Consider the following 26402-nt stretch of genomic DNA (forward strand, 5'->3'; position numbering starts at 1 on the left):
TTGTTTTCTATATCTGTGAATCCATTTTTGTTTTATAAATAAGCATCTGTATCATTTTAAGGTTTTAAATATAAGTAATATCATATGCTATTTGTTCACTTAGTATAATTATCTCTAGGTCCATCCATTTTGCTGCAAATGGCATTATTTCATTTGTACTCTCTTTTTAAAATCTCTTCCTCCTTCCACCATTTAAATGCTTATGTTTCCCAATGTTTTGCCAAGAACTTTTGTCAAGGGGTCTGAGGTGTTACCCCACTTGCACAGTTATGTACATTATATATATGTATGGATACTAGAGAAGCAGGATACACCTGGATCAGGGATAAGTTTTTTTTTAATACTCACAACCAGGTCAACAGCCAGAGTAATATTACCATGTCAATCCACCACACCCAGATCCATAGGCAACAGGGTGAGAACTGATGGAAACTTTCTATGTGAATGGTGGATTCACCCCCAAGATAAGGGATAGAGAACAGTGGATTTTCTCCATTTATATATTGGAAAGAGACAGCCATCCTGCTCCCCTCCAAAAGGAAAGAGAAAACCCTTTGTTCCTGGGAGGGGAGCTGGAAAGAGTCCTCGTTCTTACACCAATCTTTTGTAAGGTTAGTATGTCCTTCCAAAAGCCAGATAAGTCCTGTGTCTCCAGCTTTTACAGCCTAGAGACATCTCCAAAGTCTGGGCTTTATCCCTTTTGAAGTGTTAATACTTAGGGAAATAGTGCTCAGTCTTCCTGGAATCTTGGGCACTTCACCTGGGGACCTGGTCCAGGCTGTCACTGCTTGGAGCTCTTGGAGAGATAAGAGAGGTTTTATCATCCCTTTGGATCACAGCAGTGAGCTAGACAAATGACTAGAAATATCCTCAAGGTATGTAAAAAGTGAAATGCAGGGGAAGTGAGAGCAAACATTGTCCGTCTTTACATTGTATACATTCCTGTGTTACAGGCTTTTTACAGGGGCACTGAGAAATCCTGGCAAGTTTTCTTTCCCACTCTAGGATTCTGTCCTCTGTCTTCTCATCTCACTCTACATGCTCTCCCTGGACCATCCCACCTCTTTTGTTATTTTAACTGCTACCTCTATGCTGGGACATTCAAATACCCCAACCACCTTCTAGACATCTATAGCTGAGTGTTCTAACTACACAAGTTTGAGATGGAACTCATTACCCTCATCCCCAAAAACTTTTAAAAAAAAGTTTTGGCTGCAACTCACAGCATGTGGGACCTTAGTTCCCCAACAGGGACTGAACCCATGCCCCCTGCATTGGAAGGCAGAGTCTTAACCACTGGACCATAGGGGAAATCTCAAACTCTTGCATCCTCTACGTTAGTTGACAGCAGCACCGTGTGTGTTATACTTGTGGCTGTCCTCATTGTTGAAATACCCTTTTACATATGGAAGTATTTGCACGTTATGAGTTCTGCCTCCCTTGTGTAAGAGTCAGGACTACCTGCTGGCCCCCCTCACTTCTCCACTCAGAAGCATCTGCATGAGACTGATTCAGAACTGAGCACCATGGGGAAACCAGCTCTACGCAGAGCTTCCAGTTTTGCTATCAGAGATTTCCCAGTGTTTTCAGGATTGACTTCTTGCAGCAGCTTCAGTAGCAGTTTCCTTTTGGGCTCTACGTGTATTACCTGTATCATCTGACTGCTTCTACAATGGTTTGGGGCATTGTTCCTGGAAGCTTAGCCTTCAAGCTCCAACCCTCCCAACACTTGTGGGAGCACCTCAATACTCTTTCGTTTAAAAACTGATTTTTCTCTTCAGTCAACTGGAGTCAGCCTCTATTAGCTATCAACTAATACCTCTGACAAATATCATACCATCACACAAAAGAGAAGCCTAGAGTTGTTCTTGATTCTCCCTCACCACCAACATCCACTCAATCCTCAAGTCTTGTTCATTTTATCTCCTAAGCATTTCTTGGTTCTGATCTTTCCTCTTTATCCCAATTACCACTTCCCTGGCTCAGGCCCAGATAATTTCTCAACCAGACTTATGGCAACAGCCTCCTACTAGTCTGCCTGCCTCTAGTCGTATGCCCTTCCAATCCCAGTCTCCACTGTTAACAGAGGGATTTATCTAAAATATAAGCCCGATTGTCATCCTCTTGCTTTGAACCTCATTTGCCACTTCCTGTTTTGAAAATTTTTGCTATTACAACATGGAACCACTTGTAATTACTCACTATACACACACACGCATGCACACACGCATGTGCGCGCGCGCACACACACACACACCCTTTCTATCTTGGTTCCATGCCTTTGCTTGTTATGTTCCCTCTACTAAAATTACTTTCCTTCTCCCTCTTCACTCACACTACCTACCTATCCTTTCAAACACTCCAAGGATGTGTTTCAACAATACCTTGTGCACACATCTATCACTGCACTTACTACAAGGCCCTGCAATTGCCTATTTATGTGTCTGTCTCTCCCAACCAGATTATGAGCTCCCTGAGGGGGCAAATGAGACCTGAATTCATATTCATTCATATACATATATATCCTCAATGCCTTAGTGCTTGGCATTTGCATGTACACGATAAATGTTTGATAGTTGATTCATACATTGATTGACTCAACTCAATTCAAACAATACTTTCTTGAAAACTGCTTTAAACCTTCCCATCCTCCCATCTTCTGACCTCTCCTAAAGCAGCTAGTGGTTTCCTTCTCTATGTACTTTGTACATTCCTTGGTTTTTAAATTGAGGTAAAATTCACATAACATTAAATTAAGCAGTTTAAAGTGTGCTATTCAGTGGCATATACTATATTCAAAATGTTGTGTAACCATCACTTCTGTCTAGTTCCAAAACATTTTCATCATCCCAGTGGGAAACCCCATACCCATTAAGCAGTCACTTCCCATTCCTCCAGTGCCCCCCAGCCTCTGGCAACCACTAATCTTCATTCTGTCTCTATGGATTTATCTATCCTGGATATTTAATAAAAATGGAATCATACAATATATGACCTTTTATGTCTGTCTTTTTTCACATAGCATAATGTTTTCGAGCTTCATCTATGTACCACACATCAGTAATTCATTCCTTTTTATGATTAAGTAAAATTTAATTGTATGGCTATATCACATTTTATTTATTCATTCATCCATTGATGGACAGTTGAGTTATTTCCACTCTTTGGCTATTGTGAATACTGAAATAGATACAATTGTGTACAAGTTTTGGTAAGTTATGGTTTAAATACCTGTTTTCAATTATTTTAATACCTAGGAGTGGAATTGCTGTGGTGGCTCAGAGGTTAAAGCGTCTGCCTGGAATGCAGGAGACCCAGGTTCGATCCCTGGGTCGGGAAGATCCCCTGGAGAAGGAAATGGCACCCCACTCCAGTACTCTAGCCTGGAGAATCCCATGGAGGGAGGAGCCTGGTAGGCTACAGTCCATGGGGTCTCAAAGAGTTGGACACGACTGAGCGACTTCACTTTCACTTTTCACAGTAATTCTATCTTTAAAAAAGATTTTTGTGGAACTGTCAAACTGTTTTCCATAGTGGCTGCACAATTTTACATTCCCACCAGCAATGCACGAGGGTTCCGATTTTACCAAATTCTTACCAACGCTTGTTATTTTACTTTTAAAAAATCATAGCCATCCTAGTGGGTGCGAAGTGGTATCTCACTGTAGGTTTGAGCTGCATTTCCCTAATGACTAGTGACATTGAACACCTTTTCATGTGTTTGTTGGTCATTTGTATATCTTCTTTGGAGAAATGGTAGTCAAGTTCTTTCTTCATTTATTTTAGTAGACAGTGTTTTAGTACAGTTTTTAGGTTTACAGAATAATTAGGCAGATATTACATAGAGTTCTGTATCCTCACCCCACCCACCTCTCCCTCTCTGAACACTCCAACTCTGGCATGCACAATTTTCCCAATTATGAACATTTTGGAACAGTGTAGTACATTTGCGACAGTTAAGGAACCCATGTTGATACACTGTTACAAAGTCTAATAGTTAATAGTTTACAGTAGGGTTCACTCTTTTGTTGCACATTCTGTGGGCGTTGACAAATGTGTATGACACTTATCCACCATTGCAGTATCATGCAGTTTTATTTCACTGCCTTACACGCCCCTGCAGTCTGCCTATTCAACCCTCTCTTCCTTCTTTCCCAGAACCTCTGGCAATCACTGATATTTTTATTGTCTCCAGAGATAAATTTTATTTTTTAGAGCAGTTTTACATTTGTAGCAAAACTGAGAAGATAATACAGAGAACTCTCATATGCCCAACATCCATCCATCCCTATTATTAACATCCTACATTAGTGTGACACATATTACAATTAATGGACCAATATTGATACATCATCATGAATAAAAGTCCACACTTTATTCAGTCTTACTTAGTTTTTACCTAATGTCCTTTTTCTGTTCCAAAATCCCATCCGCGACCCCACATCATATTTAGTCATCATGTCTTACCTTAGGCTCTTCCTTGATCATGATAGTTTCTCAGACTTTTCTTGTTTTTGATGACCTTGACAGTTCTGAGAAGTGCTGGTCAACTACTTAGCAAAATGTCCCTCAATTTGGATTTTTCTGACGTTTTTCTCATGAATAGACTAGGATTATGGGTTTAAGGGAGAAGTCCACAAAGGTAAAGTGCCTTTTCATTGCATCATAGCTGCGATACGTAGTATCAACATGACTTTGCACGACTGATGTTGAACTTGATAGCCTGACTGAGGTAGCATTTGTCAGATTTCTACACTATAGAGTCAGTCTTCCCTCCCTCTTTCCACAGTGTACTTTTTGAAAGAAAGTCACTATGCCCACCCAATCTTAGGAAATAGAGAGTAATGATCCACCTCCTTGAGGGCAGATTACCTATGTAAATTATTTGAAATTCTTCTGCCTGGGGGATTTGCCTCTTCCATTTATTTATCTGTTTATTCAGTCAATCACTTATTTATATCAGTATGGACACAGAGATATTTATTTTATACTTTGCCCATTCTCATTTTTTTTGTTCAATAATTTTTACTTTCTTCTTAATGCAATTAACAGTGATCTGACATCAACCAATCAACCAATAAGACAACCCAAGCACATTGTTCCTGATGCTGGGGAACCCTTCCTGGGGCCTGAAGAAGGGTTTCCTTCCAATCACAGGCAATGATGGCCCTCGGTAAGTACTTACTGAAGTTCATCTTCCACCCTGAGGAACAGATAAAAGAGTTTGAGGAGTACCTTCTTACACTTGTCAATGAAATGAGGACTTCCCAGACTGGATGGAGAAAATACTTTGAAGGATGTATCAGTCAGAGATCAACCAGAGAAACTGAACCAGTAGAAGATATATATTAAGAGATTTATTGCAAGAAACAAGCTTACACAGTTATAGGGGCTGGTTAGGCAAGTCCAAAACCTGTAGGACAGTAGGTCAAGAAAGGCAGGCTGGAACTGCTGCTCACAGGAAGAATTTCTTCATCAGGGAAGCCCCAGCTTAAGGCCTTTGAACTGATTAAATGAGGCCCACCCAGATTATCTAGGATAATCTTTACTTAAAGCCAACTACTTATGGACTTCACATCTGCAAACAAGAAGATTATTTTGATTCAATAACTGGGGACTGTAGCCTAGCAACTTGACCCATCATAAACCATCACAAAGGAGAAGGAGGAAGAGGGGAGAAGTGGAAGAGAAAAAGAAAAAGGAAAAGGAGAACAAAGAGGAGGGAGAGAAAGGGGGAGGGGAGAAAGAGGTGTAGGAAAAAGAGGAAAAGGAGAAGGAAGACACCAGGAGGTCAGCAGAGGGTTTCATAACCAAGGTTATGATGATAAGTAGAAAAACGTGAAAAGAAAAACAAGTTGAACCAGCCACATTACACCACAGAAACAGAGCATTCTCCATGAAGGCTTTGCACACTCACTAGACAAGATGTTTTATCACATTCTCCACAGAAGAAGAGGGAGGATTCTGTAAGTGGAAACAAAAAGTGGAAACAGTTGCCCTTGGCAGCAGTAAGGGAGACTGTGGAAGTGGATGGCTTGCTGCCATCATGTTCAAGAGATCACTGGATAAAGCTTCCTCAGGGGCCAATCAAAAGCAATAGTGCCATAGTCTGATCTAGAAAATCCACTTCAAGGGATGTATTCTATATATAACCTACATATTTAATCTGTATATACTCTATAACTGTATGTTTGAAATGACACATGTACAAAAATATTCACTGAAACACTGTTTGCAAGAGCAAAAAATTGCAAGTAGCCTAAAAGACTGCCAGTGGGAAACTGGTTAAATGAACTATGGTATAACTAGCAGTGCAATACTACACAGTCACACAACGAGCAGCTCTATAGGGACTGACCTAGAAAGATCTTCAGGATATAGTTTTAAGTGAAAAAGGCAAAACTGTGGGTATATGATGCTACAATCTGTGGCTTTTAAAGAGGAAATAAGTTGATAATGTATAGAATATTTCTGGAAGCATATTCAAGAAACTGATAACTGTAGTTATCTCCAGGGAGGAGAAGTGAACTGGGGATACAGAAAGAAGTCAAACTTACTCTTTACCAAATACATTTTTGGAGATTTTAATTTTTGTACTATTAGGTATACAAAAATTAATATTGTATGTCAAGTAATGTTGAAAGCAGTGCCATCTTCCCACTATGAATATGGAGTATGTCATAGCATCCACCTAACTTTCTGACTTCTATCTGCTCCTGGTACCTCCAACAGGGCTGAAGGGCACATCTACAAATAACTTGCAAAGCAGTTCTGTGGAAGGATGCTTGGGCAAAAGCTGAAGATCTTGGGAGTGAAAGGGGGCACTGCCATTTCTTCATTCACTAAAAGAAGGGCTCTGGGAAGAGCAGGGAGGATATCAAATTCTCAGGGTCAGAGAAAGCAATTGGGCCTTTTGGACCAAGACTTAAGATATCAGAATGACAAGGTTTTTGCTACAGAGAGAGCACATTTCATGAGGGCTAGAGAAAGTATCTCCTTGGAAATACACCAATCTGATCATATGAATTTTAAACAGAAAGAAAGAGTTAGAAATATGTTCAAGTGAAACTAAAATCGGTTATAATGGAACACATTAAGAAGGGCATTAAAAACAAATGACAGTAGAGGAGGTGTTACCACCTTTGCAAGATTGGAAAAGAGGTGAAGACTAATATTAGAGTCCCAGATGCTGTTTCTTCCACATACACCCGCAACACGTTTTTGCCACCATTTGATTTCTGAGAGCCCTTTCCACTGTGCCCTCTGGAGGTCCTATTCCATTAGAAACTAACTGCCCTACACACTGCTTTCTCTGCTGAGCTCTTCCTTTCAGTCCTTGTCTTAGCTGATCTGGGGTTGTCTCCTGAGGCTCCTGCTTTCCTCTCCAGAAGGAGGCTGCTTCTTCTCTCACACTCTGATTACCACAAAGGTGAGGAGGAGTAGGGCAAATGAGGGAAAGCTTCTCCTTGCTCTCTGTTGTCAAGTCCACCACTCATGGGTGAACCATTTCTGTTCCTTTGAGGCTGTATCTGGATAAATCCCATGGACGGAGGAGCCTGGTAGGCTGCAGTCCATGGGGTCGCGAAGAGTCAGACACGACTGAGTGACTTCAATTTCACTTTTCACTTGCATGCATTGGAGAAGGAAATGGCAACCCACTCCAGTGTTCTTGCCTGGAGAATCCCAGGGACGGGGGAGCCTGTTGGGCTGCCGTCTAAGGGGTCGCACAGAGTCGGACACGACTGAAGAGACTTAGCAGCAGCAGCAGCAGTGTGCATACATGCTGAGTCGCTTCAGTCGTGCCTGACTCTGTGCAACTCTGTGGACTGTAGCCCACCAGGCTCCTCTGTCCATGGGATTTTCCATGCAAGAATTCTGGAGTGGGTTGCCATGCCCTCCTCCAGGGGATCTTCCTGACCCAGGGATCCAGCCTGCGCCTCCTCCGACTCCTGCACTGCATGTGGATTCTTTACCACTGAGCCACGGTGGAAGCCTATGATCCCACCCTCCTTTATTCAGTAAGAATGTTTGATTCCAGCTTTCAGTTTTCCTCTCTACCTCATGTCCTGTCATCAGCTAGACAACTCCAGAATTAATCTGGATGAGCATCTGACTCCCTGGCTTCCCAATTTCCTTTCTCAATTCCCTTCAAGAAAATATCCAAATTTCTTAGTATAACAGACAGCATCCTTCAAATATAGTCATCAGTCTACTTTATTTCCTGGTATGGCTTCTTGGGTACTTTATATTCCAGCTATAAGAAATATTTTACAGTTCTCTGAAGCTACTGCTAATTTATTCCTCCAGGCCCTTTGCCATCTTCCTCCTTCTGTCTGTAATGCCAGTTCCACCCCCACTTAGTTTGCCAGTTGAGCATCCATATGAATGACTCATTTAACAATCCAGCCTTCCAGTTCCTATTCTGCCTTTACTCTAGGAACTTTGATCTCCATCCCCTTTCAGCCTCCATTCTCAGAGACACATCCTGGGCTTCTTCATTGCTTAGAAAAATAAGACTTCTGAAATCTCATGCCACAGTCTCACAAAAAGCCAGAAGGGATTTCGACTTGTGGCCAAGATAGAATAATTTACCCTCCTGCCGCAAAGACAAAAAGACAGACTATTAAACAAGTTTTCAGGTATTGGACCTCAGGCAGGACATGATAAGGATCACAGAAAGAGGAGAAACAAACAAGCTGAGTCTTATGACTGTTCTAGCATACTATCATTAGAGAGTGTCTAGGCTACTGTGCAGAGAGGTGGAATCTAAGCAGAGCCTAGCAGTTTCTGTGAGCTGAGAAGAGAGAGCTGGGTGTCCAGGGAGGACAAGACAGCTAAAATTCACAGGACAAAGTACTAGAGAGAAGAGGGCTGCATATAGAGAAAGCTCTGGATATCTGCAGAGGATCCTCCTTGAGTCTTCCAGCTGAGGACTGGTTAGTGAATACATGTAAAGAAACTACCTAAAGCTGGAGAAAGAACCACCTGAAAGGATTAAAGGGGAAAATATTCAAAGCTCACAAAAGGACAGATCGTTTGTATTCCCACATCCTGTGTGGGAAAACGTCACAAGACAGGATAAAAATATTGATGAGAGTTTTGCCTCAGTAGTAGAGCAAAATTAGCCCAAGACTAAAAGGCTGCTTTGATTCTGGATTTAGCAGGGGAAAAAAAACAGAAAAACAAGTCTCAAAAAGATCAAATTGTTGCCAAGTAACTTAACTTCCCAGGAGCCAGGAGCGGCTGAGAGGAGCTACCCCCACGTCCGAGGTCAGGGGCGGCAGCTGAGAGGAGCAACCCCAGTCCAAGGAGCGGTGGCTACATAGGCACAGGAGGGCCGAGAGGAGCTACTCCACGTTCAAGGTCAGGAGGGGTGCCGGTGAGGAGATACCCCTCGTCCAAGGTAAGGAGCAGCGGCTGCACTTTGCTGGAGCAGCTGTGAAGAGATACCCCACGTCCAAGGTAAGAGAAACACAAGTAAGACGGTAGGTGTTGCGAGAGGGCATCAGAGGGCAGACACACTGAAACCATAATCACAGAAACTAGCCAATCTAATCACACGGACCACAGCCTTGTCTAACTCAATGAAACTAAGCCATGCCGTGTGGGGCCACCCAAGACAGGCGGGCCATGGTGGAGAGGTCTGGCAGAATGTGGTCCACTGGAGAAGGGAATGGCAAACCACTTCAGTATTCTTGCCTTGAGAGCCCCATGAACAGTATGAAAAGGCAAAATGATAGGATACTGAAAGAGGGACTCCCCAGAGGATACTGAAAGAGGAACTCCCCAGGTCGGTAGGTGCCCAATATGCTACTGGAGATCAGTGGAGAAATAACTCCAGAAAGAATGAAGGGATGGAGCCAAAGCAAAAACAATACCCAGTTGTGGATGTGACTGGTGATAGAAGCAAGGTCCAATGCTGTAAAGAGCAATATTGCATAGGAACCTGGAATGTTAGGTCCATGAATCAAGGCAAACTGGAAGTGGTCAAACAGGAGATGGCAAGAGTGAACGTCGACATCTAGGAATCAGCGAACTAAAATGGACTGGAATGGGTGAATTTAACTCAGATAACCATTATATCTACTACTGTGGGCAGGAATCCCTTAGAAGAAATGGAGTAGCCATCATGGTCAACAAGAGTCCAAAATGCAGTACTTGGATGGAATCTCAAAAACGACAGAATGATCTCTGTTCGTTTCCAAGGCAAACCATTCAATATCGTGGTAATCCAAGCCTATGCCCCAACCAGTAACGCTGGAGAAGCTGAAGTTGAACGGTTTTGTCAGACGAGTGTATGCTCCTCGGTTTTTGTCTCATCACAACAAAAATTTGGAGTGACGGACATTAAAGCCCCCTAGGCATGTCACAGCTCTCGGGTCTTGAACAGTGTTATAGCTCTCAAGTCTCGAACGGACCATGTTATAGCTCTTAGACAAATCAGGATTACAGCTCAGTGTTACTTACAGCTCTATTTTATTTAGAAGATATCAGGAAAACCCATCTTGGAGGCGTGAGGGCACATCGATCCAAAGATGCAAAGAGAAGAGTGCCCCAGCACACAGGGGAGAGAGACAGAGAGAGCTAGCTTTGGCTCCTCTTTTTATATGTTTTTCTCTCCCTGGGCCTGTCCTATGTAAATTGGACCAGCCAGGAGTGTTGTTTGTTTTAGCTGAGGTCCTCACTCCAGTCCTTGGACCTTCTTTTGTTCTATTTTCATGGGCTTTTCCCTTCCTTGTCTTTTAGCCACCGCCATTTTGGGCTCCTTTTCCCTATTCTACCTACCTAACATTCCCCCCTTCAAGAGATGGGAGGCCCAATTCTTTGGGAATAGGAGCATCGAGGTCTTTCTGGCTACTTCCTGCTGAACTGGAATGGCGAGGGGTATTGGGCCTCCCTCTCTTGCTAGTCTCAATCCTCAGAGTCCTTATAGCAGTGTCCATCTAACAGTGTGTGATATTTTCCGTGTTCGGCTGTAGTTTTATATCTTTGTTGAACTGGCACTGCATGTTGTAGCTTGTTGACCTAGGCAGAGACAAAACAGGTTAGACAATTGTCAGTACATGGAATAATCATAAGCATCATCAATATATTATAACAAGGACTAGTAGGGGCATTAGCCAATTTTAAATTCACATCGCCAGGATGGCTCAAGTCCCTCCTTGTTCAGGGATCAGAAGATCTATCTCCTGTCTGTTTTGGAGTACAGTCCCTACCAAGCTGTGTTGGCTCTTTAGAGCTATCCTGAGAAATCTTACCCCCAGAAACCAGATTTTGGGGGTGTTCATTAGAATGGCACTCATTTGTAGTCCTGAATAGGTATCTGAGATCTCCCAGGGGCTCACAGGTGTATTGAGTGTCCTCTTCTGTTTTCTTCCATGGCTTGACTCGTGAGTAGTGAATCCAGGAGTCGTGTCCTTGTACCTTGACTGTTGTGGGGGTAGAAAGTATTACAGGGTAGGGGCCCTTCCATGTAGGCTGGAGTTGAGCCTTTGGGGACCCATCTTTCCAGACTTTAATTAGGACTTGAGTCCCTGGAGCATATAGTGGTGACTCCTTAGAATCTTTTGGGTCCTGGTTCATACCCCACAAACGTATATCCTGTTGGAACTGCCCAATAGCCATGGTGTAAGATTGGAGGGTCTCAGCCTCTGGATCTAGGAAGAGGTCACTGACATAAACAAAAGGTCTCCCATATACCATCTCATAAGGACTAAGACCAACCTGTTCCTTAGGGACAATATGGGTGCGGAGGAGAGCTATTGGTAAAGCCTCCTTCCATCCTAGGGAGGTCTCCTGGGTTATCTTTTTTATCGCTGATTTTAAGAATTGATTGGCTCTTTCTACTTTTCCTGAAGACTGAGGCCTCCAGGCACAATGGAGATAATAAGTAATGCCCAGTGCTTTCGAGACCCCTTGGGTGACCTTAGAAGTAAATGATGTCCCACTGTCACTTTGTAATGACCTGGGCAGACCAAATCTTGGCATGATTTCATGGAGCAGTTTTTTTACCACCTCCTCAGCATTCTCAGTCTGAGTGGGAAAGCCTTCAATCCATCCTGTGAATATATCTATCACGACTAATAGGTATTTATACCCTTGAGAAACTGGCATCTGGGTGAAGTCCATCTGCCAGTCCTCTCCTGGGTAGGCCCCGTGTCGCTGGACAGGATGGGCCAGCTGGGGTCTTCGAGCTCCTTGGGGGTTGTTTAATTGGCAAGTGAGACAAGAGGAGACCACCTGTCTTATAGTTGTTTGGAAGCCTGTTCCTCTGAAGGACCTTTCTAGTAATCTTTGGACGGCCTTTTCTCCTAAATGAGTGGTGGCATGTAAGGAGTTAACCAACTTCCATTGGAGGTTCCCAGGCAGAAAAAGGAGTCCCTCCTTTTGGAACCACCCCATATGATCTTCTTGAAAGCCCTCACTCTTAGCTTTAAGAGTCTCACCTTCAGTATGTGAAGGAGTCTCTGGCAAATTAGTCTGTGGAACTAAGGTGGCAACCCCTATTAGGTCATGGTTCTGTAATGCTGCTCTCTTAGCTGCCTAATCAGTTGCTTGGTTTCCTCGTGCCACTTCCATGCTCTCTTTTTGGTGTCCTTTACAATGGGAGACTGAAACCTCAGTGGGCAGATGGACTGCCTCCAAGAGTCTAAGAATCTGATCACCATATTAGATTGGGGACCCTCAGGTGGTAAAGTGGTCCCTTTCTTTCCAAATAGCAGCATGTGCATGTAGCACCAGAAAGGCATACTTGGAGTCAGTGTAAATGGCTATTCTTTTTCCTTTTCCCAGCTCTAAAGCTCAAGTCAGGGCTATGAGCTCAGCTAATTGGGCTGAAGTACCTGGTGGCAGAGGCTTAGCCTCTATGGTCTCAAAATTGGAGACTACTGCATACCCGGCTCTTCTTTTTCCATCCAAGATAAAGCTGCTTCCATCAGTGTGCCAGATTTCCTCAGGATTGGTCAGAGGATCTTCTGACAATCCCTCTCGGGGTTTTGTCCAGTGGTCCAAGGTTTCTAGACAAGAGTGAAAGGGGAGAGAGCCCTCGAGGGTAGGCAGGAGGGTGGCTGGGTTAAGAACTTCACAAGGCGATATACAGTGAGGCCTGGATTTTCCATCAGCATTACTTGATATTTGAGGATTCTTTGATCAGACATCCATAAATGGCCTCTCTGACTTAGGAGTTGTTTTACTTGGTGGCTGGTAAAAATAGTTAGTTTGCCCCCAGAGGAGAGTTTTAAAGCATTTTCTATCATGATTGCAATAGCTGCAAGATTTCGAAGGCAGAGGGGCCAGCCTCGGGCAGTTGGATCGAGCCTCTTGGATAAGTAAGCTACAGGCTGGGGCTCAGATCCCAACCTTTGAGTTAACACTCCCAAGGCTATTCCCTCTCTTTCAGGGACATAAAGTTAGAATGCTTTTTCTGGGTCTGGCAACCTCAAGGCAGGTGCCTGAGTTAAGGCCTGTTTTAGTGTAGCCTCTGCCTTCTTTTGAGGAGTTTCCCACATTAGTGGGATTGAATCATCTCCTTTTAAGCTTTCATATAAGGGCTGGGCAATTAGACCATAGTTGGGTATCCAGATTCTACAATACCCAGTTAGCCCCAGGAAAGCTCGCAATTGTTTTCGAGTCGTGGGGGAGGGCAACTGGAGGATTCCTTGTACCCGATCAGAGGACAGCCTCTTGGACCCGTGTGTAATCTGAACTCCCAGGTTAGTGACCTTTATCTTGACCATATGTGCCTTAGCATGGGAGACTTTATATCCCCTTTCTGCCAAGAAGTTTAGAACCTGAACTGCATGTTGTTGGGCACTTTCTCATCTGGAGAGCAGATTAGTAGGTCATCTACGTATTGTGATATTTTCCCATTAGGTCCCAGGTCCAGATTTAGGAGGTCCCAGCTAAGGGCCTGTCCAAACAGGTGGGGGCTATCTCTGAATCCCTGAGGTAATACTGTCCAAGTCATCTATTTGTGTTTTTCTCCTGGGGCCTCCCACTCAAAGGCAAAAAGATATTGGGATTCTTTAGCCAGTGGTATGCAAAAAAATGCATTTTTGAGATCCAAGACTGTAAACCACTTGGCACTGGGTGGGATTTCTTCCAAAATTACATAGGGATTGGGTATGTGGGATGGAGGGGGACTACAGCTTCATCTATGATCCAGAGATCTTGAACCATTCACCAGGTTCCATCCTTTTTCTTTACTGAGAGGATTGGGGTGTTACATGGTGAACTATTAGTGGGGACCAATAGCCCACAAGCAAGGAATTCATTTATTAAAGGCTGTAGTCCCTCCCGAGCCTTTCTTTTGAGGGGATATTGTTTCTGGTTAGGAAACCGAGTGGGATCTCAGAGGACAATGATGACCGGTTCAGTTTGGTGGGCTCATCCAGGAATTCCCTAGTCCTACACCTGGGGGTTAATTTTGTCTTCCCATAGTTTTTGGTCCCTCTCTATTGAAGAAGGTGTAATGGGTTCTTCAGTAGTAACCAGGAGCTGTAGAGCTCTAGGGACTGAAAAACTCCCCATCACAAGGGTGGTCCCCAATTTAGTGAGTATATCTCTTCCCAATAATGGAGTAGGACACTCAGGGACCACCAGAAACTGGTGGGAAAATATTTGTCCATCCCAGCAACAAAGAAGTGCTTGGGTGAATCTTTTAGTAGTTGTTTTTTCCTTTAGCACTCAAAATGGTACAGGTTTGGGAGGAGAAGGCTCTGGAGTAGGAGATCAAGACAGAGTAGGTAGCCCCCGTGTCAACCAAGAAATTTTTGGGCCTACCTGCCACATCCAGTTGCACCCTTGGCTTCAGCCCCGTGATGGTTATCTGTGACAGGCGGCTGGCTGGAGTGGGCCGCTTCAGTCCTCTTGAACCATCGTGAGGGAAGGTTTGGTGCTTGACCTTGAGGCTCTTGGGTCCCGAGGGCAGAGTGCCACCCAATGTCCCAGTTGATGGCATTTGTGGCAAGCCATTTTAGGAGACTTGTCACGGTTTGGACACTCTTTGGCCTAATGCCCCGCCTGTCTACAGATTAGGCATTTGCCTAGTGCCTTGTCCTTCAAGGACTCGGGGTTTGCCATAGGGCTTCTCTGGAGGGCGGCCAGCATCTGGGCATGCCTTGTTTCTTTCTTTCTCTCCCTCTCCTGGGCCTTGGCCTCCTTCTCCTGTTCTCTGTTATAAAAGGTATTGGTGGCTGTCTGGACCATTTCTTCTAAAGAGGAAGTAGGGTCCTGCTGCTGTAGCTGTTGTAACTTAATTCTGATATCTGATGCACACTGGGACAGGAATTTGTCCTTTAAAATCACCTGTCCCTCATAAGAGTCTAAGTCCAGATTGGTAAACTTTTGGAGGGCCTCTTTTAGGCTTTCCAGAAAGACAATGGGGTTTTCATTGGGCCCCTGAGTTATTGCTGAGACTGGGCACAGTCCCACAAATAATAGGCTTCCTTCTGATTCCATGGGTGGACTTGCTTAGGGGTGAATCTTTCTGAAGCTTATCCTACTCAGAACTGTTGCAACCTGAGAGCCAGGTGTCGCCAGGTCAGGGTGCAGATCCCCAGGCAGGCTGAGGCATGACAGCCTCCTGAATCCCCGGGCAGGTCGAGGCGTGATGGCCTCCCGAGAACTGGGTCCCCGGGGAGGTCGAGGCGTGACGACCTCCTGGGACCCCTGGGGCTGGCGGATCCCCGAGCAGGTTGAAGTGTGACAACCTTTCGAGGACCAGATCCCTAGGCAGGTCAAGGCGTGATGACCTCCTGGGACCCCCAGACTGGAGTTTGGGCATCCCCAAGGTCTCCAGCATGACCACTGCTGGGTAGAATTAAGGGGTTTATAACTCATTGCTAGCTTGCCCACAGTGGATGGGAATAGATATCATGATGTAAGCTCATCCTACCTAGTACTGTTGCAACCTGAGAGCCAGGCGTCCCCGGGTCAGGGTGCAGATCCCCAGGCAGGCTGAGGCATGACAGCCTCCTGAATCCCTGGGCAGGTCGAGGCATGACGACCTCCTGGGACCCCTGGGACTGGCGGATCCCCGAGCAGGTTGAGGCGTGACAACCTTTCGAGGACCAGATCCCTAGGCAGGTCAAGGCGTGATGACCTCCTGGGACCCCCAGACTGGAGTTTGGGCATCCCCAAGGTCTCCAGCGTGACCACTGCTCGGTAGAATTAAGGGGTTTATAACTCATTGCTAGCTTGCCCACAGTGGACGGGAATAGATATCATGATGTAAGCTCATCCAACCTAGTACTGTTGCAACCTGAGAGCCAGGCGTCCCCAGGTCAGGGTGCAGATCCCCAGGCAGGCTGAGGCATGACAGCCTCCTAGAGATTGAATCCCCGGGCAGGTAGAGGTGTGACGGCCTCCCAAGAATTGGGTCCCTGGGGAGGTCGAGGCGTGACGACCTCCTGGGAACCCTGGGACTAGCGGATCCCAGAGCAGGTTGAGGCGTGACAACCTTTTGAGGACCAGATCCCTAGGCAGGTCAAGGCGTGATGACCTCCTGGGACCCCCAGACTGGAGTTGGGCATCCCCACGATCTCCAGTGTGACCAGTACTGGGTAGGATTAGGGGGTTGGATATTACACAGTATTTCCCTCCCAAGGCCAGCTCCAGAAGATTGTAGAGGCAACCTTGTGGGCCTGGATGGGGCTCAGGAAAAGAGCATGAAACAGGAAGGAAGGGGGGCAGAGCACAACCTTTGAAAGAATGACATAGCACAAGGGTATAACGTAAACCAATTAAAATCAACTGGGTCCAAGATGACAGGTCAAATTCAAGTAGACCTTAATCCCCAATCTATAAGCCAACAGACACACCCAGAGGTGGCAGGACAGCTTCAAGGCACTGTCAAAAGATGGAGGAGTGTGGGTGGTTCCCCAATGGCTGGGATGATCTTCCTACTCATTAGCATATGAATTCATCCCCCTCGCAAAACCTAGCCAGGCCGCATTCCATGGCCAGTACCCTGTAGAGTGGGCGCTTCTCTCTGAATCTTAATAAGTCCAATTCTTTACCTATCGCTTTGTCTCAAACTGAATTTTTGCAATGAGACATCAGAGCCTGAGCTTCATTAGGTCCTGAAGCTGGGCATCCTGGGTTTTGGTAGGGCTCAAGTCCTGGGAAAGAGAGCTGAAGGTCAGGAGGGAAAAAAAAAAAGCAGTGGGAAAAACATGCCAAGGGATCCCCTTCATAGTGTGCGGGAAAATTTGCTAAATATCTGACCGGTGCTCACAGTTTTCATTGGTCTGATCCTTGGCACAAAGAAAAGTAAGGACAGAAGAACCCCCATCGGCTTGTGTAACATCTACTGGGGCTCAGCAGATAGCGCCTTTAGGACATGCTGAGGAGTAGCCTCTCCAGAGTCCCTCAATTGTGCCCACTGCTGCCCGCCTGTTCACGAGAGGTTCGAGGACACAAGAAATTAAAGATTGTAAAGGAATTAAGATTTTGTTAGGCATGTCCCTCCAGCCATAGGAGCGAGGACCTCCTACCTTAACCGGAGGTCTTCTGGAATCTGAGACTGAGCCGCGTGAGCTTTCTGCTGAGTTCATTTTTCACTGTCCCCGTTTCCAGCACGATGGGCCTTCCCCTGCACTGGGTTTTCTTCGCGTTCAGCTTCTACCACGGGAACTTCGCTGAGTTGGGCTCCTGCTGTGCTTGGCCTCTTCCGCGTGGAGGTTGTTTCAGCCAGGTTAAACCCGAGTCACAGCACCTAGATGTCAGACGACTGTATGCCCCTCTGTTTTTGTCTCATCACAACAAAGATTTGGAGTGACAGACATTAAAGCCCCCTAGGCGTGTCACAGCTCTCAGGTCTTGGACAGACCGTGTTATAGCTCTCATGGCTCAAATGGACCGTGTTATAGCTCTTAGACAAATCAGTGTTACAGCTCAGTGTTACTTACAGCTCTATTTTATATAAAAGATACCAGGAAAACCCATCTTCGAGGCGTGAGGGCACGTCAGTGCAAAAAGAAGAGCGCCCCAGCACGCGGGGGAGAGAGACAGAGAGAGCTAGCTTTGGCTCCTCTTTTTATGTTTTTCTCTCCGTGGGCCTGTCCTATGTAAATTGGGCCAGCCAGGGGTGTTGTTTGTTTTACCTGAGGTCCTCACTCCGGTCTTCAGACCTTCCTTTGTTCTATTTTCATGGGCTTTTCCCTTCCTTGTCTTTTAGCCACCACCATTTTGGGCTCCTTTTCCCTATTCTACCTACCTAACAGTTCTATGAAGACCTACAAGACCTTTTAGAACTAACATCCAAAAAAGATGTCCTTTTCATTATAGGGGACTGGAATGCAAAAGTAGGAAGTCAAGAAACACCTGGAGTAACAGGCAAATTTGGCCTTGGAATACAGAATGAAGCAGGGCAAATGCTAATAGAGCTTTGCCAAGAGAACACACTGGTCATAGCAAACACCCTCTTCCAAGAACACAAGAGAAGACTCTACACATGAACATTACCAGATGGTCAACACTGAAATCAGACTGATTATATTCTTTGCAGCCAAAGATGGAGAAGCTCTATACAGTCAGCAAAAACAAGACCAGGAGCTGACTGTGGCTCAGATCATGAACTCCTTATTGCCAAATTCAGACTGAAATTGAAGAAAGTAGGGAAAACCACTAGACCATTCAGGTATGACCTAAATCAAATCCCTTATGATTATACAGTGGAAGTGAGAAATAGATTTAAGGGACTAGATCTGATAGACAGAGTGCCTGATGAACTATGGATGGAGGTTCATGACATTGTACAGGAGACAGGGATCAAGACCATCCCCATGGAAAAGAAATGCAAAAAAGCAAAATGGCTGTCTGAGGAGGCCTTACAAATAGCTGTGAAAAGAAGAGAAGCAAAAAGCAAAGGAGAAAAGGAAAGATATAAGCATCTGAATGCAGAGTTCCAAAGAATAACAAGGAGAGATAAGAAAGCCTTCCTCAGGGATCAATGCAAAGAAATAGAGGAAAACAACAGAATGGGAAAGACTAGAGATCTCATCAAGAAAATTAGAGATACCAAGGGAACATCTCATGCAAAGATGGACTCGATAAAGGACAGAAATGGTATGGACCTAACAGAAGCAGTAGATATTAAGAAGAGGTGTCAAGAATACACAGAAGAACTGTACAAAACATATCTTCATGACCCAGATAATCACGATGGTGGATCACTACCTAGAGCCAGACATCCTGGAATGTGAAGTCAAGTGGGCCTTAGGAAGCATCACTACAAACAAAGCTAGTAGAGGTCAGGGAATTCCAGTTGAGCTATTTCAAATCCTGAAAGATGATGCTGTGAAAGTGCTGCACTCAATATGCCAGCAAGTTTGGAAAACTCAGCAGTGGCCACAGGACTGGAAAAGGTCAGTTTTCATTCCAATCCCAAAGAAAGGCAATGCCAAAGAATGCTCAAACTTCCACACAATTGCACTCATCTCACACACCAGTAAAGTAATGCTGAAAATTCTCCAAGCCAGGCTTCAACAATATGTGAACCATGAACTTCCTGATGTTCAAGCTGGATTTAGATAAGGCAGAGGAACCAGAGATCAAATTGCCAACATCTGTTGGATCATAGAAAAAGCATAAGAATTCCAGAAAAACATCTATTTCTGCTTTATGGACTACGCCAAAGCCTTTGCCTGTGTGGATCACAATAAACTGTGGAAAATTCTGAAAGAGCTGGGAATACCAGACCACCTGACCTGCCTCTTGAGAAACCTATATGCAGGTCAGGAAGCAAGAGTTAGAACTGGACATGGAACAACAGACTGGTTCCAAATAGGAAAAGGAGTACATCAAGGCTGTATATTGTCACCCTGCTTATGTAACTTATATGTAGAGTATATCATGAGAAACGCTGGGCTAGAAGAAGCACAAACTGGAATCAAGACTGCCAGGAGAAATATCAATAACCTCAGATATGCAGATGACACCACCCTTATGGCAGAAAGTGAAGAGGAATTAAAAAGCCTCTTGATGAAAGTGAAAGAGGAGAGTGAAAAAGTTGGCTTAAAGCTCAACATTCAGAAAACGAAGATCATGGCATCTGGTCCCATCACTTCATGGGAAATAGATGGGGAAACAGTGGAAACAGTGTCAGACTTTATTTTTTTGGGCTCCAAAATCACTGCAGATGGTGACTGCAGCCATGAAATTAAAAGATGCTTACTCCTTGGAAGGAAAGTTATGTCCAACCTAGATAGCATATTCAAAAGCAAAGACATTACTTTGTCAACAAAGGTCCGTCTAGTCAAGGCTATGGTTTTTCCAGTGATCATGTATGGATATGAGAGTTGGTCTGTGAAGAAAGCTGAACACCGAAGAATTGATGCTTTTGAACTGTGGTGTTGGAGAAGACTCTTGAGAGTCCCTTGGACTGCAAGGAGATCCAACCAGTTCATCCTAAAGGAGATCAGTCCTGGGTGTTCATTGGAAAGACTGATGCTGAAGCTGAAACTCCAGTACTTTGGCCACCTCATGCAAAGAGTTGACTCATTGGAAAAGACCCTGATGTTGGGAGAGATTGGGGGCAGGAGGAGAAGGGGATGATAGAGGATGAGATGGCTGGATGGCATCACCGACTCGATGGACATGAGTTTGGGTAAACTCTGGGAATTGGTGATGGACAAGGAGGCCTGGCGTGCTGCGATTCATGGGTTGCAAAGAGTTGGACACGACTGAGCGACTGAACTGAACTGAACTGAACTTCCCAGAACAAGACCTTAAGCACATCTATAAAACCCCTGGTGGCTCAGACGGTAAAGCATCTGTCTACAATGTGGGAGACCTGGGTTTGATCCCTGGGTTGGGAAGGTCCCCTGGAGAAGGAAATGGCAGTCCACTCTAGGACTATTGCTTGGTAAATCCCATGGACAGAGGAGCCTGGTAGGCTACAGCCCATGGAGTCGCAGAGTCAGACACAACTGAGCGACTTCACTTAACTCACTCACTTAACTATAGTAGTGTAAGAACATCCAGCACTGAACAAGGTAAATTTCACATCTGGCATCCAGTATGGTTAGGACAACAATACTCCCCAATGCAATCTACAGGTCAATTTAATCTCTATCAAAATGCCAGTGGAAGTACTTTCCTGGTGGTCCAGTGGCTGAGACTCCCAGTTTCCACTACAAGGGGTGTGCGTTTGATCCCTGGTCAGGGAACTAAGATCTTGCATGCCACACAGTCAAAAAACAAACAAACAAACAACAAAAGAAAATACCAGTGGAGATTTTGCAGAAATTAAAAAAAAAAACCTCACCCTGAAGTTCATATTGAATAGAATAGAAAAAGTCACCCTGAAATTCATATTGAATTAAATAGTGAAATTCATACTGAATGTCAGTATAGTTCAGTCACTTAGTCATGTCCGACTCTTTGTGACCCCATGGACTGTAGCACACCAGGCTTCCCTGTCCATCACCAACTCCCAGAGCTTACTCAAACTCATGTCTATCGCATCAGTGATGCCATTCAACCATCTCATCCTCTGTCGTCCCTTTCTCCTCCTGTCTTCAATCTTTCCCAGCAACAAGGTCTTTTCCAATGAGTCAGTTCTTTGCATCAGGTGGTCAAAGTATCGGAGCTTCAGCTTCAGCATCAGTCCTTCCAATGAATATTCAGGACTGATTTCCTTTAAGATTGACTAGTTTGATCTCCTTGCAGTCCAACGGACTCTCAAGAGTCTTCTCCAACACCACACTTCAAAAGCATCAATTCTTTGGTGCTCAGCTTTCTTTATAGTCCAATTCTCACATCCATACATGACTACTGAAAAACCATAGCTTTGACTAGATGGGCCTTAATATGCTGTCTAGGTTGGTCATAGCTTTTCTTCCAAGGAGCAAGCATTTTTTAATTTCATGGCTGCAGTCACCATCTGCAGTGATTTTGGAGCCCCCAAAAATAAAGTCTCTCATTGAATCTCAAGGAGCTCCCAAAGAGTGAAAATAATCTTGAAAATTAACAAACCTGGAGGTCTCACACTTCCTGGTTTCAAAATTCACTACAAAGCTATACAGGAATCAAAACATTGTGGCACTGTGTAAGGACAGACATAGACCAATGGAGCAGAGTAGAGAGCCCCCCAAACCCCTCACATATATGATCAGTTGATTTTTGACAAGGATGCCAAGACCATTTATTGGGAAAGGACAGTCTCATTAAGAAATAGTGTTGGTTTTCTCCCAGAGCTGGTTCCTCCCTGGGAAGATGACTTCAGGGGTGGCCACTCCCCTGTTCTCCATCCTCAGCTGAAGTTTGATGGAACAACTGGTTATTCACATACAAAAGAATGACATTAGACCCTTACCTTACACTATATACAAAAAGTAACTCAAAATGGATCAAATACCTAAATTATAAAACCCTTAGAAGCTAATAACAACAACAGCAAATTCAAAAATTGGTAAAGGACTGAAATAGGCATTTCTCTAAAGAAGATATAAAAATGGCCAACAAACACATGAGATTTTGCTCAACAGCACTACCCACAAGAGAAATGAAAATCCAAATAACAATGAGATACTACTTCACGTCCATTAGGAAGGCTAATATATATATATACACACATATATATATATTTATGTATATATACACACACATATATATTTATGTATATATATACACATATATTTATGTATATATATACACATATATATTTATGTATATATATACACATATATATATTTATATATGTGTGTGTGTGTGTGTATGTGTATATATATATATATATATATATATATATATATGAAACTAACAAGCATGGTTGAAAATGCGGAGAAATTAGAACCCTCATGCATTGCTGGTGGGAATGCAAAATTGTGCAGCTGCTATGGAAAATAGTTTGGCAGTTCCTCGAAAAGTTAAACATAGAATTACCATATGATCCAGAAATTCCATTCCTAGGTATACACTCAAATGAATTGGAAACAAGGACTGAAATAGATAACTTGTACACAAGTATTATTCACAGCATTATTCACAATAGCCAAAAGGTGGAAACAAACCACGTGTCCATCAGTAGAAGAATGGTTAGTAAGTAATATGCGATATATACATACAATGGAATATTTTTCAACCACAAGAAAAGAATGAAGTTCTGATACATGCTACAACATGGATGAATCTTGAAGACATTATGCCAAGTGAGAGAAGCCAGTCAAAACTGGAAAAATACTGTATGATTCCATTCATATGAAATACTTAAGAGTAGTTAAATTCATAGAGTCAAAAAGTAGAATAGAGGTAACTAGGGGCTAGGGGCAAGAGGGAATAGGGAGTTATTGCTGAATGGGTACAAAGTTTCTGTTTGGGTGATAAAGGGTGTCAGAAATAGTAGTGATGGAAGCACAACATTGTGAATGTAGTTAATGCCAGTCAACTATACACTTAAAATGGTTAAAACAGCAAATTTTATGTATGTTTACCACTATTTAAAATACACACACACACACACCACAGCACATCATAATGACATTGTTTACAACTGGTGATAAAGAAAAAATCTTAAAAGCAGCCAGAGAAAAAAATATATCTACAGAGAAATAAAGATAAAAATGACAACAGGTTTCTCGTGAGAAATATAAACTAGATGTAAACCAGCATTCAGCAGAGCAACACCTTTAAAGTACTGAAAGAAAAAAAAATGTTGCTAACTTAAAGTTCTATGCTCAGGGACTATAAAGGGGTAGCATGAGGGCTTCCCTGGTGGCTCAGTGGTAAAGAATCTGCCTGCCAATGCAGGAGACACAGGTTCGATCCCTGATCTAGGAAGATTCCACATGCAGCGGAGCAACTTAAGTCTGAGCGCCATAACTACTGAGCCTGTGCTCTAGAGCCCAGGAGCGGCAACCACTGAAGTCCAAGCATCCTAGAGTTCTTGCTCCACAAGAGAAGCCACAGCAATGAGAAGCCAACTCACTGCAACAATAGAGTAGCCCCTGATTACCACAACTAAAGAAAAGCCCTCGGAGCAATGAAGACCCAGCACAGCCCAAAAAAAAAAAAAAAGTGGGGGGGGAGGGTAGCATGAGCCGTCTTGAGCTGGAACTGCTCTATATTTTGACAGTGGTGGTAGTGGCACAAAACTACATGTGTGAGTGGAGGAAGGAGAGGGTGGGACAAACTGAGAGAACAGCATTGACATATACACTACCACATGTAAAACAGCTAGTGGGAAATTGCTGTATAACACAGGGATCTCAGCCCTGTGCTCTGCAAGGACATAGACGGGCTGGATGGGGGAGTGGGGAGGAAGGCTCAGAAGGGAGGGGAATATATGTATACTTATGGGTGATTCACACTGTTGTACAGCAGAAACTAACACAACACTGTTAAGCAATTATACTCCAATTAAAAGATAAATTTAAAAAAGAAAGCACTGGTTTGCATTTGCTAATCCCAAACTAGCAGATACAAACTAGTTTATACAGGATGGATAAACAGCAAGTCCTACTGTATAACACAGGGAACTATATTCAGTACACTGCAATAAACCATAATGGAAAAGAATATAAAAAAGAACATATATGTGTATATCTGAATCACTTTGCTGTACAGCAGACATGAACAGAACATTGTAAATCAAGTATACCTCAATAAAATAAAAAGATTGGTAACTGTAAAACACATGTGATATTGCATAGAACTAAACACACATACAAACACATGCCCAGATGAGCATACGGAAAGCTGGTGCACTATGAAGGTTTATGGATCTATGTCAGTTCCCTGGTTGTGCAGTACACCATAGTTATGCAACATGTTACCACTGGGAGAAACTGCGTGAAGGGTGTTGGGATCTCTGTATTACTTTTTTTTTTTTTTTAACAACTGTCTGTGAATCTATACTTACCTCAAATTAAGAAGTTAAAACAAAACCATATATTTAAAAACAAAGAAAGCAAAAAAAATTAAGTTAAAAAAAAAAGAAAAAAATCCCTAAACTGTACATTTATCCTCTCACCGTTTCTCATGGGTCATGAAACTGGGCACTGCTTACCTAAGTTCTACAGCTCAGGGTCTCTCACAAGGCTTTGATCAAAGTGTCAGCCAGGACTGTCTTCATCTCAAGAGCTACTTTCACATTCACTCTGTGGTTGTTAGCAGGATTCAGTTCCTTGTGAGCTGTTGGACTGAGGGTCTCAGTTACTTGCCATTTTGGCCTCTCTGTGGGGAAGCTCACAACATGGCAGCTGGCTTCCTCAAAGCAAGCAAGCAACACAGTGCCAGCAAGACACAAGTCATGCCTTTTGTATTTCAGTCCTGGAAGCAACATCCCATCACCTTTGCTGTATTCTGTTAAGTCACAAGGTCCAGGCCACACTCAAGAGGAGGGGATTATACAAACGCATGAATACTAGGAGGAGAGGATCATTGGAAGCCATCAATGCTCCACAGTAGCCAAAGAAAATAATTTGAAGGATGAATAATAAGGTCATTTGACCCCTCAGATAAAATTAAGTGCATAGTAATTAAAAGTTTTATGGTGGTCTAGAAATAAACAAGAAGATTAAACAGAATGGAATAGAGTCCAGGAGACTCGAGCAAAAAATTGGAAAATTAAATGTCTATCAATAGGTTGTTAAAAAATAATGAGGAAAACTGGAGAAATCTGAAAAAGATTAGTGGGTTGTATTACTGTCAATATCCTGGTTGTGATACCATACTAGTTTAGCAAACTGTACAAGAGATCACTGTTATTTTTTACATTTACCTCAATGAAAACTTCAATTAAAAAAGAATGGCTGTGTGGCACAGCCAAAAAAAAAATATGAATGAGGTGTGTGTGTGTGGAGAGAGAGAGAGTGAGATACGTTCACAATATATTAAGTGTAAAAAGAAAGTATACCTTTCAGACTTGCCAGTGGTTAGGAATCCACCCGCCACTGCAGGGGACATAGGTTTGATCCCTGGTCTGGGAAGATTCCACATGCCAGGGGGCAACTAAGCCTGGGCACCACAACTACTGAAGCACGGGCTCCAGCCACAGGAGAAGTCAACGCAATGAGAAGCCGGCACACCACAACTAGAGAGTAGCCCCTGCTTGCTGCCCATGAACAGCAACAAAGACTCAGAGAAGCCAAAAATCAATGTATTTTTTAAAAAGTATACCTCTCATCTAACACACACACACATGACTTCTAGATCCTCACATCCCCCTTGAGATACTATCTCCCTTCTCTGCTCCCCTTAATAGCAAAACTCAAGTGTCTATTACTCACTGTTGCCACTTCTCTCTTAAAACAACTTTAACTAGGCTTTCGCTACCACTGCTGCATGGAAACGGTTCTTGTCAATAATACAGTTACCTTCATTTATTCAAATCCATTTTGCCTCAGTTCTCAGATAGCATCTTACTGGACCTCTGAGCAGCATTTTATATAGTTGATCAT

General features: G+C 43.6%; 1 protein-coding gene across 4 annotated transcripts in view; it reads right to left on the reverse strand.

Annotated features, from left to right (window-relative positions):
* Window positions 1-10453: 10453 nt before the first annotated feature.
* TAF1 (TATA-box binding protein associated factor 1) overlaps window positions 10454-26402 on the reverse strand; it is a 114010-nt gene continuing 98061 nt past the window's right edge. The window contains exons 38-39 of one of the 4 annotated variants that reach the window (XR_011565168.1): window positions 17496-17716; window positions 10454-13016 (exon numbers count right to left, since the gene is read on the reverse strand). Coding sequence is in view for 1 of the 4 variants with exons in the window: in XM_070783693.1 (XP_070639794.1) it covers window positions 17623-17716 (94 nt within the window). In the remaining 3 variants the exon portion in view is untranslated. Of the gene's footprint in view, window positions 17717-26402 lie in introns of all 4 variants that reach the window. The other 3 variants (XR_011565169.1, XR_011565167.1, XM_070783693.1) reach the window with 3 other exon arrangements.

This window comes from Bos indicus, chromosome X (genome assembly GCF_029378745.1).
Source record: "Bos indicus isolate NIAB-ARS_2022 breed Sahiwal x Tharparkar chromosome X, NIAB-ARS_B.indTharparkar_mat_pri_1.0, whole genome shotgun sequence".
NCBI lineage: Eukaryota > Metazoa > Chordata > Mammalia > Artiodactyla > Bovidae > Bos > Bos indicus.